The 13,521-nt window shown below is 42.4% G+C and overlaps 1 protein-coding gene across 5 annotated transcripts in view; it reads right to left on the bottom strand.

The window, feature by feature from the left end:
• MTA3 (metastasis associated 1 family member 3) overlaps positions 1 to 13,521 on the bottom strand; it is a 157,544-nt gene that overhangs the window by 61,072 nt on the left and 82,951 nt on the right. For all 5 annotated transcript variants that reach the window (XM_040993156.1, XM_040993158.1, XM_040993157.1 and 2 more), the window contains exon 8: positions 5,819 to 5,918. In XM_040993156.1, coding sequence (XP_040849090.1) covers positions 5,819 to 5,918 — 100 coding nt within the window. The remainder of the gene's footprint in view (positions 1 to 5,818; positions 5,919 to 13,521) is intronic.

Raw genomic sequence — 13,521 nt, 5'->3', positions numbered from 1 at the left:
ATACCCTATGAAGCAACATTCAATTCCACTTAACGCTTAGAAACTCACAGACATTCTCATAAAAGGAGGCATGTGGGAATTAACTCAGCAACAGAAAATCAGTAACAGAATATATAACCAATGCAGTACAGTTTTATATGATGGAATACACTCACTATACAAAGTACTTAAATGGACAAACTCGGTAAGTGCTTACTAACATGACTAGATCTCAATAGACCAATGATAAACAATACACAGCAAATTTAAATACGTTTAAAACACTGACTGTGCTGGGTCGGGATATATAAATACCCAGAACTGTAAAACTACAGACTATACACAGTAGGTTTGCAACAGTGGCCATGCTGGGCAGCAGACAGAAATGAAGAGGGTGGGAGGCATAGCTGGCACAAGGAGAGTAATATTTTGTACAAAATACTAAGGTCTTCAATATCAACTATAATCACAAAGTTTTTAAAAATCTGGGCCCAGCATGGCAGCCTAGTGGCTAAAGAACTCGCCTTGCATGTGCCAGGATCCTCTATGAGCGCCAGTTTGTATCCCGACTAATCCGCTTCCCTTCAGCTCCCTGTTTGTGACCTGGGAAAGCAGCAGAGGACGACCCAAAGCCTTGAGACCCTGAATTGGCACAGGAGACCTGGAAGAAGCTCCTGGCTCCTGGCTTCGGATCAGCTCAGCTCTGGCCATTGCAGCCACTTGGGGAATGAATCAGTGGACAAAAGATCTTCCTCTCTGTCTCTCATCCTACGTGTATCTGACTTTCTAATAAAAAAATAAATCTAAAAAAATTTTTTAATCTGAAAAAATGAAAACTTTAACATTTATTTGAGGTAAGATTATGTAGAATCATATTACACTAGGGCCGCTGCAGTAGCCTAGCAGCTAAATTCCTGCTATGAACGCATTGGGATCCCATATGGGCGCCAGTTCATATCCTGGCAGCCCCACTTCTCATCCAGCTCCCTGCTTATAGCCTGGGAAAGCAGTCAAGGACGGCCCAAAGCCTTAAGACCCTGCACCTGCGTGGGAAACCCGAAGAGGCTCCTGGCTCCTGGCTTCACTGCAGCTGTGGTCATTGTGACCACTTGGGGAGTGGATCAGTGAACGAAGATCTTCTTCTCTGTCTCTTCTCCTCTCTATATACCTGACCTTCCAATAAAAAAAAAACCAAAAATAAATCTTTAAAAAAATAAGAATCTTATTATACTAGCCTCTTTAAAAAAAAAAAAAGATTTATTTATTCAATGGAAAGTCAGATATACATAGAGGAGGAGAGACAGAGAGGAAGATCTTCCATCCGATGATTCACTCCCCAAGTGAGCGCAACGACCGATACTATGCCAATCCGAAACCAGGAGCCTCTTCCGGGTCTCCCACGCGGGTACAGGGTCCCAAAGCTTTGGGCCGTCCTTGACTGCTTTCCCAGGCCACAGGCAGGGAGCTGGATGGGAAGTGGAGCTGCCAGGATTAGAACTGGCGCCCATATGGGATCCTGGTGTGTTCAAGGCGAGGACTTTAGCCACTAGGCCACGCCGCCAGGCCCTATACTAGCCTCTTATGTTTCCCTGTAATTTGTTATTATTATTGTTTCTATTGCATAAAAATAAGCTGAAAGAAAACCTAACAAAGGATAAAAAAATTTTACTTGGGTAAGGAAAACAAAGCTTTTTTACTTGCTGTACTACTTTTTTTTTTTTTTTTTTTTTTTTTTATTATTTTTTCATTGGAAAGGCAGATATACAGAGAGGAGAGACAGAGAGGAAGATCTTCCGTCCGATGATTCACTCCCCAAGTGAGCGCAACGGGCCGATACTATGCCAATCCGAAGCCAGGAGCCTCTTCCGGGTCTCCCACGCGGGTGCAGGTTCCCAAAGCTTTGGGCCGTCCTCTGCTGCTTTCCCAGGCCACAGGCAGGGAGCTGGAAGGGAAGCGGGGCTGCCGGGATTAGAACCGGCGCCCATATGGGATCCCGGGCGGCAAGGTGAGGACCTTTAACCACTTGCGCCACCGCGCCGGGCCCTGCTGTACTACATTTTAATATTTTGTAAATATATATTAATTTCAAGATAGAGAAGAATATTCCCAAACAGAAAACACATATATTCAAGTGGTGAACAGAGTCCATGCCGCTGTAAATCACATAAATATCCGACTCCGGAAATCCTGACCAATGGTGACTCGCACCCTTGTTTCTATGGTAAAATACGCTCCAACTTTTGAACAACCAAAAATACTCCTGAACTTCTGCATAAAATATGAATTCACCAATGGAGATAAAAATTGTTCTTCTATAAATAACACTTGAGTGTTTGAGAAAGGATAAAGACAGGGGCTCCATGACAGCTGCAGACCACTTATGCTTTATCCAATTCATAATTGAACGAAAATACACAGGAAGCATAAGGAACTAATGTGAAATTCCTTTCACTATGTTTTTCTACACATCACAATGAACATTTCCTGGAAAGCATTTTAAATTGGTCTAAACAAGAAGGTAATATAACCTATCATAGGCATATTGCATTCCATTACAAAACAAAACTGAAGCTTACATTGTATGTAACAGACAATGGTCAAATAATCTTACCAAACTTCAACTCTGTCATTGGTAAAATCCGCATCCCCTACCATGCTTATCACACATGGCAGGGCGAGCAAGTGGTAACACACACACTAGGATCAAAGCCCAGACTCAGGGGGTATTAGTGTTTAATTAAACTGAAAATGGGAAATTCTACTTCATCACACACAAGGTGAAAAAAGGATGTATATTTAGAAGACAGCAGCTACAATGTAATGAAATTAATAAAATAGTAAAATGCAGGATCTCTTTTAGTGTAGACACGAAAACATTATTCATGTTGAATAATAACATGACAACAGAGTAACTCCTACTTCAACAATTTCAAGACATGAGACGGCTTTCACTTTAAAAAAGTGTAAAACACTGTGCATGCTGCACAAGCATGTAAGTACAATAAATAGAACACAGAAAAATGGCACACCCCTGTTTTAGGCAGCTATATGGGTTGTCTTGTACCTAGGTAAGTGATATAGTGCTGGAAGAAAAGCAGCCAATAGCTGATATACATTCTGGGCTTGGTTAATGCCAAATTTGTGTTAACTATCCCAGCATGCCAGCATAGTTACCTGTTCTTTTTCTTTCTTTTTATTATTATTATTTTTTATTTTGGTCTAAAATATGTGGGAGGGGGCCAGTTGGTTCTTTTGGAAGATGATCTGGCAGCCTACACCAACAGAGAGGCTGTCAATTGCCTGGGGAACGACTTTTGGGAATGTATGGAGTCGGGACTGCCAAAGAAATATTTTACAGGCCTGGAATGACTTCTGGGGAACTTCTGAGGGCTTCTGTGGAATGTGCCACTGCACTCAGAGGTAAGCAAGGTCAAGAGTTGAGATCCAGTGGTTTAGAGAGGAGAAACCAGAAGGCACGTGTAGATCAAGCCGATGCACTTTCCCCTTGGGAGACCTGAGTGGGGCTAGGTGGCATCACCCACCACACTCATGAAAACTGCAGCTGTGGGCCACAGTACCCACAGTGAATGTCTGAGTGATGGATGGCCCATGTAAAACTAGGCCATGACACCAAAGAGCATGCAATGCAACAGAACCAGTTCTGGAGCAGATTCTATAGGGGATATGTGGGCTCACCCATGTGTCAGCAGTACCGACTGGTTTGTACAAGAGCTGTGGGTGGAGACGGGCTAAAATAAACATGCCCATGGAATTCACTGACACTCATAGGAACTGGAGATGGGAGCAAGCCAGACTGGCCCAGGCTGCAGCACCCATAGGTGCACCTGAGAATAGTGTGTATGGGGGCAGGCTGGACATAGCACCTGCTAGTATATGCAAAGGTCAGGCCTAGGGGGACACTATGTCAGGCAGGGGCCTAGCACCCAATGGAACACATGAGAGCTGGGTCTGGGAGAAGGTCTGGTGAGGGAACTTGGGGACCTCTTCTGGGCTGTAGCTCCCACTGGTGAGCTTAACAGCTGGGACTGGGGATGGGCCAAGCCAGGCAGGGCTGCAACACTCCTCAGCATGCGTAGGCTGACACAGGAGGGTGGAGGGCAGAGGGTGGTGGTGGTAGGCAGGTCTAAGCCAGGCCAATCTTTAGCATTCACTGGCATGTGCAGGAGTCAGGACAGGACAGGGTATGGGTGGCACCGGGCTAGGCTACTTTATCTGCCAGTTCACATGAGAGGCAAGGATGGGGAAAAGCTGGACAAGACTAGGCTGCAACACCAGTCGGTGAGAGATGGGACTGTGGGCAGGCCAGGGCGAGCCAGGCTGCAGCACCTGCTGGTGAATGCCAAGGTGAGGTGGGCCATGCCAGACTGGACTGCAACACCTACCAGCAAGTGCAAGACGCAGAGCTGGCAGCTAGCTTGGTAGGGCAAATTCATGGGGGTGGGCCAGGCTGGAGAAGGCAACAGCACTTGTTGGCATGCATGTGTGCCAGGTCTGGGCATGGGTTAGGCCTCAGCCACAGCACCTATGGGATCCATGAGATCCTCTCATGGGATCCACATGAACTGGATGGATGTGGCCAGGCCAGACCAGACTGTTGCACATCCTAGCACATGTAGGAACCAGGGCTAGGGATCATACTGGTGGGGATTATTGGAGGTTGCCCCGACTAGACTGTAGTTCCCACTGCTATGCATAAAGACCAGGTCTGTGGCTGACTTAGTTGGCTAGGTCACAGCACCTGTTGGTTTCTGTGGGAGATGGGCTAGGGTGGAAATGACCAGACAATTGCATTCATCATTATATGCACAGGCAGATGCAAGTGATGGACTCAACTGGACCCACATTGGCTGGTGCATACAAAGTCAGGACTGAGGTCACCTCAGATGAGGTTTCTTGGGGAACTTCACAACTACTCTGTTGAATTCAAACTCCAGCCGTGTGTGGTCCAGCCTTGGAGTGCACGTATCATGACTGGCTTCCTCAGTTGCTGATGTCTACTCAGTGGACAGCATGCCAAATGCACATGGGGGACATGACAGCCATCTCATCTAGGCCAGCAGAATATGTCAAATGCCTTGTCAAAAGGATATGAAGCAGAACAAGTTGGACAATTCTCCTGGCCAAGCTTTGCAGCAAGTGTCTGAGTGTGTGGATGCACTAAGGTGGATTTTCAACTAATAGACTTTGAAAGAATTTTCTCAGGCCTGGAGCAATGAAACCAACAACATCTCAGAACTATTAAAACCACTCAAGTAACATCTTTGGAACATTTTTTCCCATCATCAGGGTGGCACAGGGACTGTAAGATAACATCAGATGGATACTGATGTAGTTTGGCACCCTGCCCTGTGGATACAGGAGAAAACCAAAAACATTGGAAACATTTGTAGCACTCACCTTGCTCCATACGTTGACCCTCCCCACCCTAATCGGATGCCCACACAGGCATAAACCCTTCTCAACAATGTAAAAAACTAAAAATAAAATATAAAAACTAAAAAAAAAAAAAGTTTTAAAAACAAAAAGGTCACAAAAGCAAACAGAGATATTGCAATGGTGACCTGTGTCCCCCAGCAGGTTCTCTGCCATTTCATATATGCTCCATGGAACGGAAACAGTCATTCTTACCTGTCTCAACTCACAGAAAGGGCAACAAGGAGCTCAGCTGGCCAACTAGTTAGTCAAATCAAACCAGCAACGAGTAGAGCTAAAAGCCAGAAAACGAGTCTCAAGCCTACAATATCGCTGTTATAACAGCTTTATAATTAAACAAGTAGCAGAAGGATAAATAAATCCCAAATATCAGAAGACAGCTTACCAAAGTGATGTCTCGTGAAGCTGCAGCGGCACTCATGTGTAAACTGGGCTGTCGCACAGAACTGCTGCAATCAAGGGCTCGGGCAAACGTTCCAACGGCCCTGAGCAAGTCACAAACACAGAAGGGAAAATTAAACACATTCGGGGAATAAGTAAAAAATTGTAACAGAAAAGGCAAAACAAGCTGTTGGATAGTCAAGTGAAATATCAAATAAAAAATGCTTTTGTCTCTCTAAAATTTAACCATTGGCAATTCACATATGGTTCTATACAAATTTTGAAACTTAAAAAAAATTTTTAACAAAATCTCCCATCTGTTGACTCACTTCCCAAATGCCCACCAACTGTTAGGAATGGACAGGCTGAAACAAGAAACTGAGCACTTTAAAGATGTATTTATTTCCACCAGATTACAGAGTGAAGGAGACAGAAAGATCTTCCATCTTCTGGTTCACTTCCCAAATGGCCCCAACAGCTGGAGTTGAGCTGATTCAAAACCAGGAATCAGGAGCTTCTTTCAGGTCTCTGATGTTGGTGCAGAATACCATGCACCTGGGCCATTCTCTGCTGCTTTCTCAGGCCACAAGTAGGGAGCTGGATGGCAAGCTGAGCAGCTGGGACATAAATTGACACCCATATGGGATGCCAAAGCTTTGCAGGTAGGAATTAGCCTACTGATCCACTGTGCCAGACTCAAGGAACTGAGAACTTAATCTGGGTCTTCCAAATACGTAGCATAAACACAAGTGCTTGAGCCATCAACTGCTGCTTCTTAGGGTACACAACTGGAAGTGGAACTGGGACTTGGAACTATTCGGTCTAATAAGGCCCACCTTATGAATCTGCATAATTAAATCAAGAAACAGAACAATCTATATGGGTATAACATAAAGGGACTATAAAGTGCTATGGATTGAACTATTTGGTATTCAAATTTGCTCAAAAAATAAGACAGAAATCAGCACACATTTATTCCTGCAAAGCAGGTACTGATGATTTCTTCTTTCCTACTAATCTTGGGATTGCTTTGCTGTTGCTTTTCTAGTTCCTTCAACTGTAAGGTTAGCTGATTTACTTGATGCCCTTCTAATTTCTTAATGCTTAAGGCATTGACTGAGATGAACTTTCCTCTCAACACTGTTTTGGTTGTGTCCCATAAGTTTTGATATGTTGTGTTGATGCCTTCATTTTTTTCAAGCAATTTTTAAATTGCCCTTTTGATTTCCTCTCTGATCCATTGCTCACATATTATTCAGTCTCCAAAAGAAAACTTCATCTGAGGTGAACCCAGGCCAGATTCTTTTGTGTACTTGCAAGTACAGGGCCTGGTACAGTTCTTCTCCTGAATCAGTTGGTGGTTGCAATTGCTAGGTTGGTTCTGTTTTCAGCCTGTGGGGAGCCATGCAGTCAGGTCAGATGTCATAGGTTTGTGATGAGCACCGCTCCTTGGTTAGCACGGCTATGAGGAGTTTCTGGCTGCAGGGCAAAGTCCAGCAGAATGTCTTTGGTCACCTCATTGCTGCCTCACCCCATTGTATGGACACTCAATCACCTCTCTGATGTTTCATAGAATCCTCCTGAGGGTGGTGTTGTTGTTTTTCTGTAAATGTGAAATGATTCCTGTAACTGGCACAACACCTTAAACTAATCAATCATATTATGATAAAAACATCTTTAGTGACATAAGGCAATGACACACAGCTAAAAGCACACAATAGCAAAATTGAGTTCACAATGTCTCCAAACATTTTGTTATGTGCCCACCTTTGTCCTGACGCATTTTGGTTTCTCACCATGGAAAGTAGAAAGTTTATGGGGCATTCTCTAAAGCGAGGCAAATGTGAATCCTCCCCCCAAAAACGGCTTAAAATTTCTACATTATATTGACACTTGTATTTAGGGAAAGAAAACAGTTTATAAAGATAAAAGTAAGTTTCTTGTAAAGGTCCTCTGTTTGTAGGCTGGCTGAGTTGCCCTGATCCTTTTTACTGCCCTTTAACAAAAGAACAAAAAACAATTGAATCAGCACTAGATGAAGGTGGCGGTAATTAATGCATGATCGATTATAAGATTTAATAAAGAATCTATGTTATATGCTTTCATAAATTCCTTTCATTTACGATCTTTTCTTTTAACTTTGTACTCTCAATATTTTAAGCAATATTAGTGTTTAGTGAAAACTGATTTTGGATATAAGTAAACCACTTGTCCCTATGTAACTGCATGTGCTGCCAACCATGGAGTTCCTGGCTTCAGCCAGGTCACTGCGGGTTTGAATGAGTAATAGCTTGCTGAAAATATTGTCTCTGAAGTAAAATAATAATGTTTTTTAGGATTGATTTTGTAATCATTCTTTTATAATGAAGAAAAAATGAAACAAGTGGATGTTGTGCAAAAAACTTGTAATTTGTGTATAAATAAAAGAGGCAACTTTTCTGAGTTGTCCATTATGAGCATCATGCTATAGTGGTCCAAGCATCCTCTGCCTCTACTTCTTATCTTCTCTTTTTTATTGTCTCACCAATCCACGCATCCTTTGCAAGCTCTCCGGTATCAGCGTTGTCTTCCACTGGAACCAATGGCTGTTGTGGTCCAGCCTGATTCTGCCCAGTACACCCTCAGCCCTCACATAAATCAGTGGGAGCTGCAGCCTAGTCAGAAGGACCCACAAAAACCCCCACCAGACCTTCTCCTGCCCTGGTTCACGTGCTTGCCAATGTGTACAGCAGACTAGTACAGTCTGTCCCACATCCCATTCGGGTTTCGTACACGTTAATGGGTGAAGGCATTTGATAAAATCCAACACCACTTCATGCTGAAAACTCTAAGCAAGATAGGCATAGAAGAAACATTCTACAACACAATCAAAGCAATTTATGAAAAACCTAATGCCAGCATCATACTAAATGGAGAAAGATTGGAAGCCTTCCCACTAAAATCTGGAACTAGACATGGATGCTCACTGTCTCCACTACTCTTCAATATACTATTGGAAATCCTTGTCAGAGCTATTAGGCAAGAAAAAAGAATTGAAGGAATCCAAATTGGAAAAGAGGAAACAAAATTATCTCTATTTGCATGACATGACATCTCTATGACATGATTCTCTACATAGGAGAAACAAAAGACTCAGTTAAAAGACTATGGGTAGGGCCCGGCGCGGTGGTGCAGTGGTTAAAGGTCCTCGCCTTGCACGCCCGGGATTCCAATATGGGCGCCAGTTCTAGCCCGGCAGCCCCGCTTCCCTTCCAGCTCCCTGCCTGTGGCCAGGGAAAGCAGTCCAGAACGGCCCAAAGCTTTGGGACCCTGCACCCGCGCGGGAGACCCGGAAGAGGCTCCTGGCTTCGGATAGGCATAGTATCGGCCGTTGCGGCTCACTTGGGGAGTGAATCATCGGACAGAAGATCTTCCTCTCTGTATCTCCGCCTTTCCAATAAAAAATAATAAAAATAAATCTTTTTTTAAAAAAAAAAAGACTATGGGTAGAGAATCAAGATGGCGGAATAGGGTAAGGACACGTTTAATCAGACGGAGAAACATTTAATCAGGACGAAGCAGAGAGGACATATTTCAGGAAATAGGAAAGGACAGAACAACAGCAGAGGGGTACCTGGAGACTGACACAGGAAAGCAGTGGGCACAGCAGTGTGGTGTTGCAGTGAACGATACTCCAGCGCGGCAATCTGAACTCCAACAGCAGACAAACTCCACCAGCAACCAGGTGGGAAGACACTTTCACTGGGAGCTTGGGAGGTGAACCCAGACAAAGTACTGTCCATCCTGCTGGTCCATTTGATTTGACCAGAAGCAGAGATAGAGCAGCAAATCTCAGGCACTGTGAGAACAGAGTGAATTTCATAGCCCAGTCAGCCCCCTAGAGCTGAATTGGGCGCCATTTTGCCTAAGGAGAAAAGAGCAAGGGAAAGGACTGAGCATGCTCTGAGCAGGGAGTGAGCTCATTTCTGACTCAGAGAACTGCAACGACGTGGCATTCTACGGGTTCCATTCGGGACAGGTCTGGGTAGCCCTCAGATCTGACAGCCAGATCAAGAACTGTTGTGGAAGTACGTCGGGCGCCATTTTGTGCACTGTGGCAATAGCTTTGGGACTGCAGGGACAACACAGAACTGCGCATGTGCTGAGCTCACGAGAGCTTGCTGAGGTCTCACAGGAAAATAATACCGAGTGTGACATTGTACCGGTTAAAATAGGTCCGTGTGGCACCCAGACCTAACGTCCCACAGGTTCCGACAAGATCAGTGCCACCAACAACCTAACTAGATAGGACACTTGGTGTCTCTCTAATCCTGGAACCCACTCCAACTGGAAGTGGGAGAAAGGTTCCAGAGACAACGGTTAAGCCTCAGCACGGTATCACAGGAGATAGAGAGTGGTGAGCCAAGAGCTGGGGCTGTGGAGACCACGGTGGATATCTGACATAAGAACCCAGATCTGGAACTCGTTGGAGGTTGTGGCACAAGCGGCTGCAAGCAAAAAGCTGTGTGCCAACTGCAATAAGTAAAATCGCATTGTAGACTGGTGGGTGACACAGCTTAGAAACCTGCCCCCAAGAAGAAGACTCTGAAGTACAATGATCAAGAGCAAAAGAAGAGACAAAGGCACAATGAATATTACTGAGCACTCCCCTGCAAAGGAGCAAAACCTTATGCCAACCTCAAAGTTAACTGAGGAAGACATCGAGAAAATGGGGGACACAGAATCCATAAGACTCATTTTGAAGATTCTGGTAAAAAATGAGAAGCTCATGCAAGATTTCAAAGAATTTAAGGAAGCAGTAAAGCAAATCAAGGCTGGTATATCAGAAATTAAGAACACAGTAGAGAAAATTACAAGTACAGTGGAGAGTCTCCAAAATAGAATGAAGCAAGCAGAAGAAAAAATCTCAGAATTGGAAGATATCTCCTGTCACCAGGGGAAAGCAAACAAAAAGCTGGAAGCAGAGCTGGATCAGGCCAAAAAAAGTATTCAAGAATTGAAAGACACTATTAAGAGGCCAAATATAAGAGTTATGGGAGTCTTGGAAGGTGCAGAAAGAGAAGCTGAGTTTGCAAATGTATTTAAGGAAATAATCAAGGAAAATTTCCCTAATCTGGAGAAAGAATTGGGAAACAAGATCCAGGAGGGACACAGAACTCCTAACAGGCTTGATCAAAAGCAATCTTCACCAAGACATATGATTATCAAACTCTTTTCAATTGAACATAAGGAAAAGATCCTGAAATGTGCACGTGAAAAACATCAATTGACATATAAAGGAATGCCAATTAAGCTCACAGGAGATCTCTCATAGGAAACTCTACAGGCAAGAAGAGAATGGAGTGACATATTCCAGATTCTAAAAGAAAAAATTGTCGGCCTAGGATAACATACCCAGCAAAGCTTTCTTTCATCTTTGAAAATGAAATAAAATTCTTCCAGAGTAAAGAAAAGCTAAAAGAATTTGCTTCTTCCAAACCTGCCCTACAAATGATACTTCAAGATGTTCTCTTGACAGAGAAGAGGAATAGCACCTACCAAAACCAAAGGCAAACGGGAAGAACATCCCAGTAAAATGACAACAGAAGACTAAACCAATGAACAACCCATTGTTAAAATGACAGGACCAAAGTACCACCTATGTATATTTAACTCTGAATGTAAATTGCTTAAGCTCAATCAAACATTATAGATTAGTAGACTGGATTAAAAAACAAAACCCATTAGTTTATTGTCTGGAGGAGACACACTTCAACAAAGATCAGCGGAGACTCTATCACATGGGTTTTGTTGTTTTCTGTTGGTTTCATCTCTTCAGGACACTTTCTTCTGATTGGATCATTCAGTGACTAGTGGATCATGCAGTGGCATCATTTTCTTCAAGAAGGTTCTTGATTTTCACTTCTTCGGCTGCACGTTGGACATTTAATAGCATGTTGTTTAATTTCTTGGTGTTGTTAATTTCTTTTTTCTCTCAGATGTTGATTTTGTTTTGCGGCTCTTCATTTAAGGGAAGGTATAGTAGTTGTGTAATGGAGACTGTCATATCTAGTAACATGTCATTTAACTTCATGGCATTGTGAATTTCTATTTTTCTTTCTATTGTTGATTTTGTATCATGACTTTTCATTTAAGCGAATGTACAGTAGTTATGTAATGGAGACTAACAACCAGATGTGAGGATGCAGTGTGGTATGCATTTCTGTTTCCAGACAAAGATGGACTTACAGTGAAACTGTTTATATCATATTTTGACAATAGGATTCTGGACTCTCTGCCATTGTCCATGCCCGCAATGATGAGTATGAAGAGCTATGTGTTAGTGATGATATGGAGGAAGTGGGGGGGGGGGAGGAGAATTGGGGAGGGGATAAGGGAATATGGAACTGTATCATAAAATGATTGCAATAATAATAAAATGTGAAAAAAATTAAAAAAAAGAAATAAAAACAAGCATAAAAAAAAGACTATGGGTAGTTTAGACTATCCTAAAATCTGCCAAGTTCAGTAAAAATTTATGCTTTAACATAATAAACTGCTAAATACTAAAATGAAAATAGACATGAAATAGCTGAATAGTATCCTATAGCCAATTTAAGGTAGATAGAAGCCAGTTGTACACAAACTATAATTGAAATGTTAATGAAGTAGTCACAGGATGTGGTTAAGAACTGGCATTGTCTAACAATACAATGTTAATTAACCCCATAATGTTGGAAACTGTTGTTGATGTTATGTTATAGCTTTTAATTGGTCGGAATGATATTCTGCCAGCTATGTCTTCAGACCTGAGTTGGTCTCCCCAAGAAACTGTTGAATTCAGCTGGGCAATAAGATACTGGACTCTATGCATGGCACATGCTTGCAATGAAAGAAATAAGACTGGATTTAAACTGCAATACTGCAATAAGGTGGAGCAATCCACCATGGGGGGAGGAAACGGAGAGGGGATGGGGGAACATCAGAGCCTATAAAACGTTGTTATAAAATTAAATGCAATAAAAAAATATATAAGAAAAAGACTATTGGAACTCATAAGAGACTTTGGCAGAGTAGCAGGATACAAAATTAATGAACACAAGTCAATGGCACTAGTATACACAAATAATTCCATGGATGAGAAAGAAATTTTAAGCATAATCCCCTTTAAAATAGAGGAGAGGAATCTTAAATACCTAACTAAGCTAACTAAATATGTGAAAAATCCCTTTGACAAAAACCACAAAACATTAAAAAAGGAAATAGAAGAAGACATTGAAAAACAGAGAAACTTACCATGTTCCTGAATTTGCAGGATCAACATCATCAAAATGACGATATTACTAAAAGCAATATACAGATTTAACCAATCCCAATCAAAAACCAACAACATTCTTTTCAGAAATGGAAAAGATAATACAAAAGTTCATCTGGAATCATAAAAGACCACGAATAGCTAAAGCTATCCTGAAAAATAGAAATCAATCTGGAGGAATCACAATTCCAGACCTCAAGATATAACACAGAGCAGTGGTTTTCAAAAACAATCTGGTACTGAAACAGAGAAGATCAGTGGAACAGAATAGAAAAACCAGAAGGGAGCTCAGACATGTATAGTCAACTAATCTTTGAAAAGAAAACCGAAAATAATCCAGGCAAAAAGCCTGATCTCTTCAACAAATGCTGTTGGGACAACTGGATATCAGCTTGTAGAATTAAGAAGCAAGA

This window comes from Ochotona curzoniae, unplaced genomic scaffold (assembly GCF_017591425.1).
Source record: "Ochotona curzoniae isolate NIBS_2020 unplaced genomic scaffold, NIBS_Ocur_1.0 contig_883, whole genome shotgun sequence".
Lineage (NCBI taxonomy): Eukaryota > Metazoa > Chordata > Mammalia > Lagomorpha > Ochotonidae > Ochotona > Ochotona curzoniae.
This window is presented reverse-complemented; position numbering and strand designations above follow the sequence as displayed.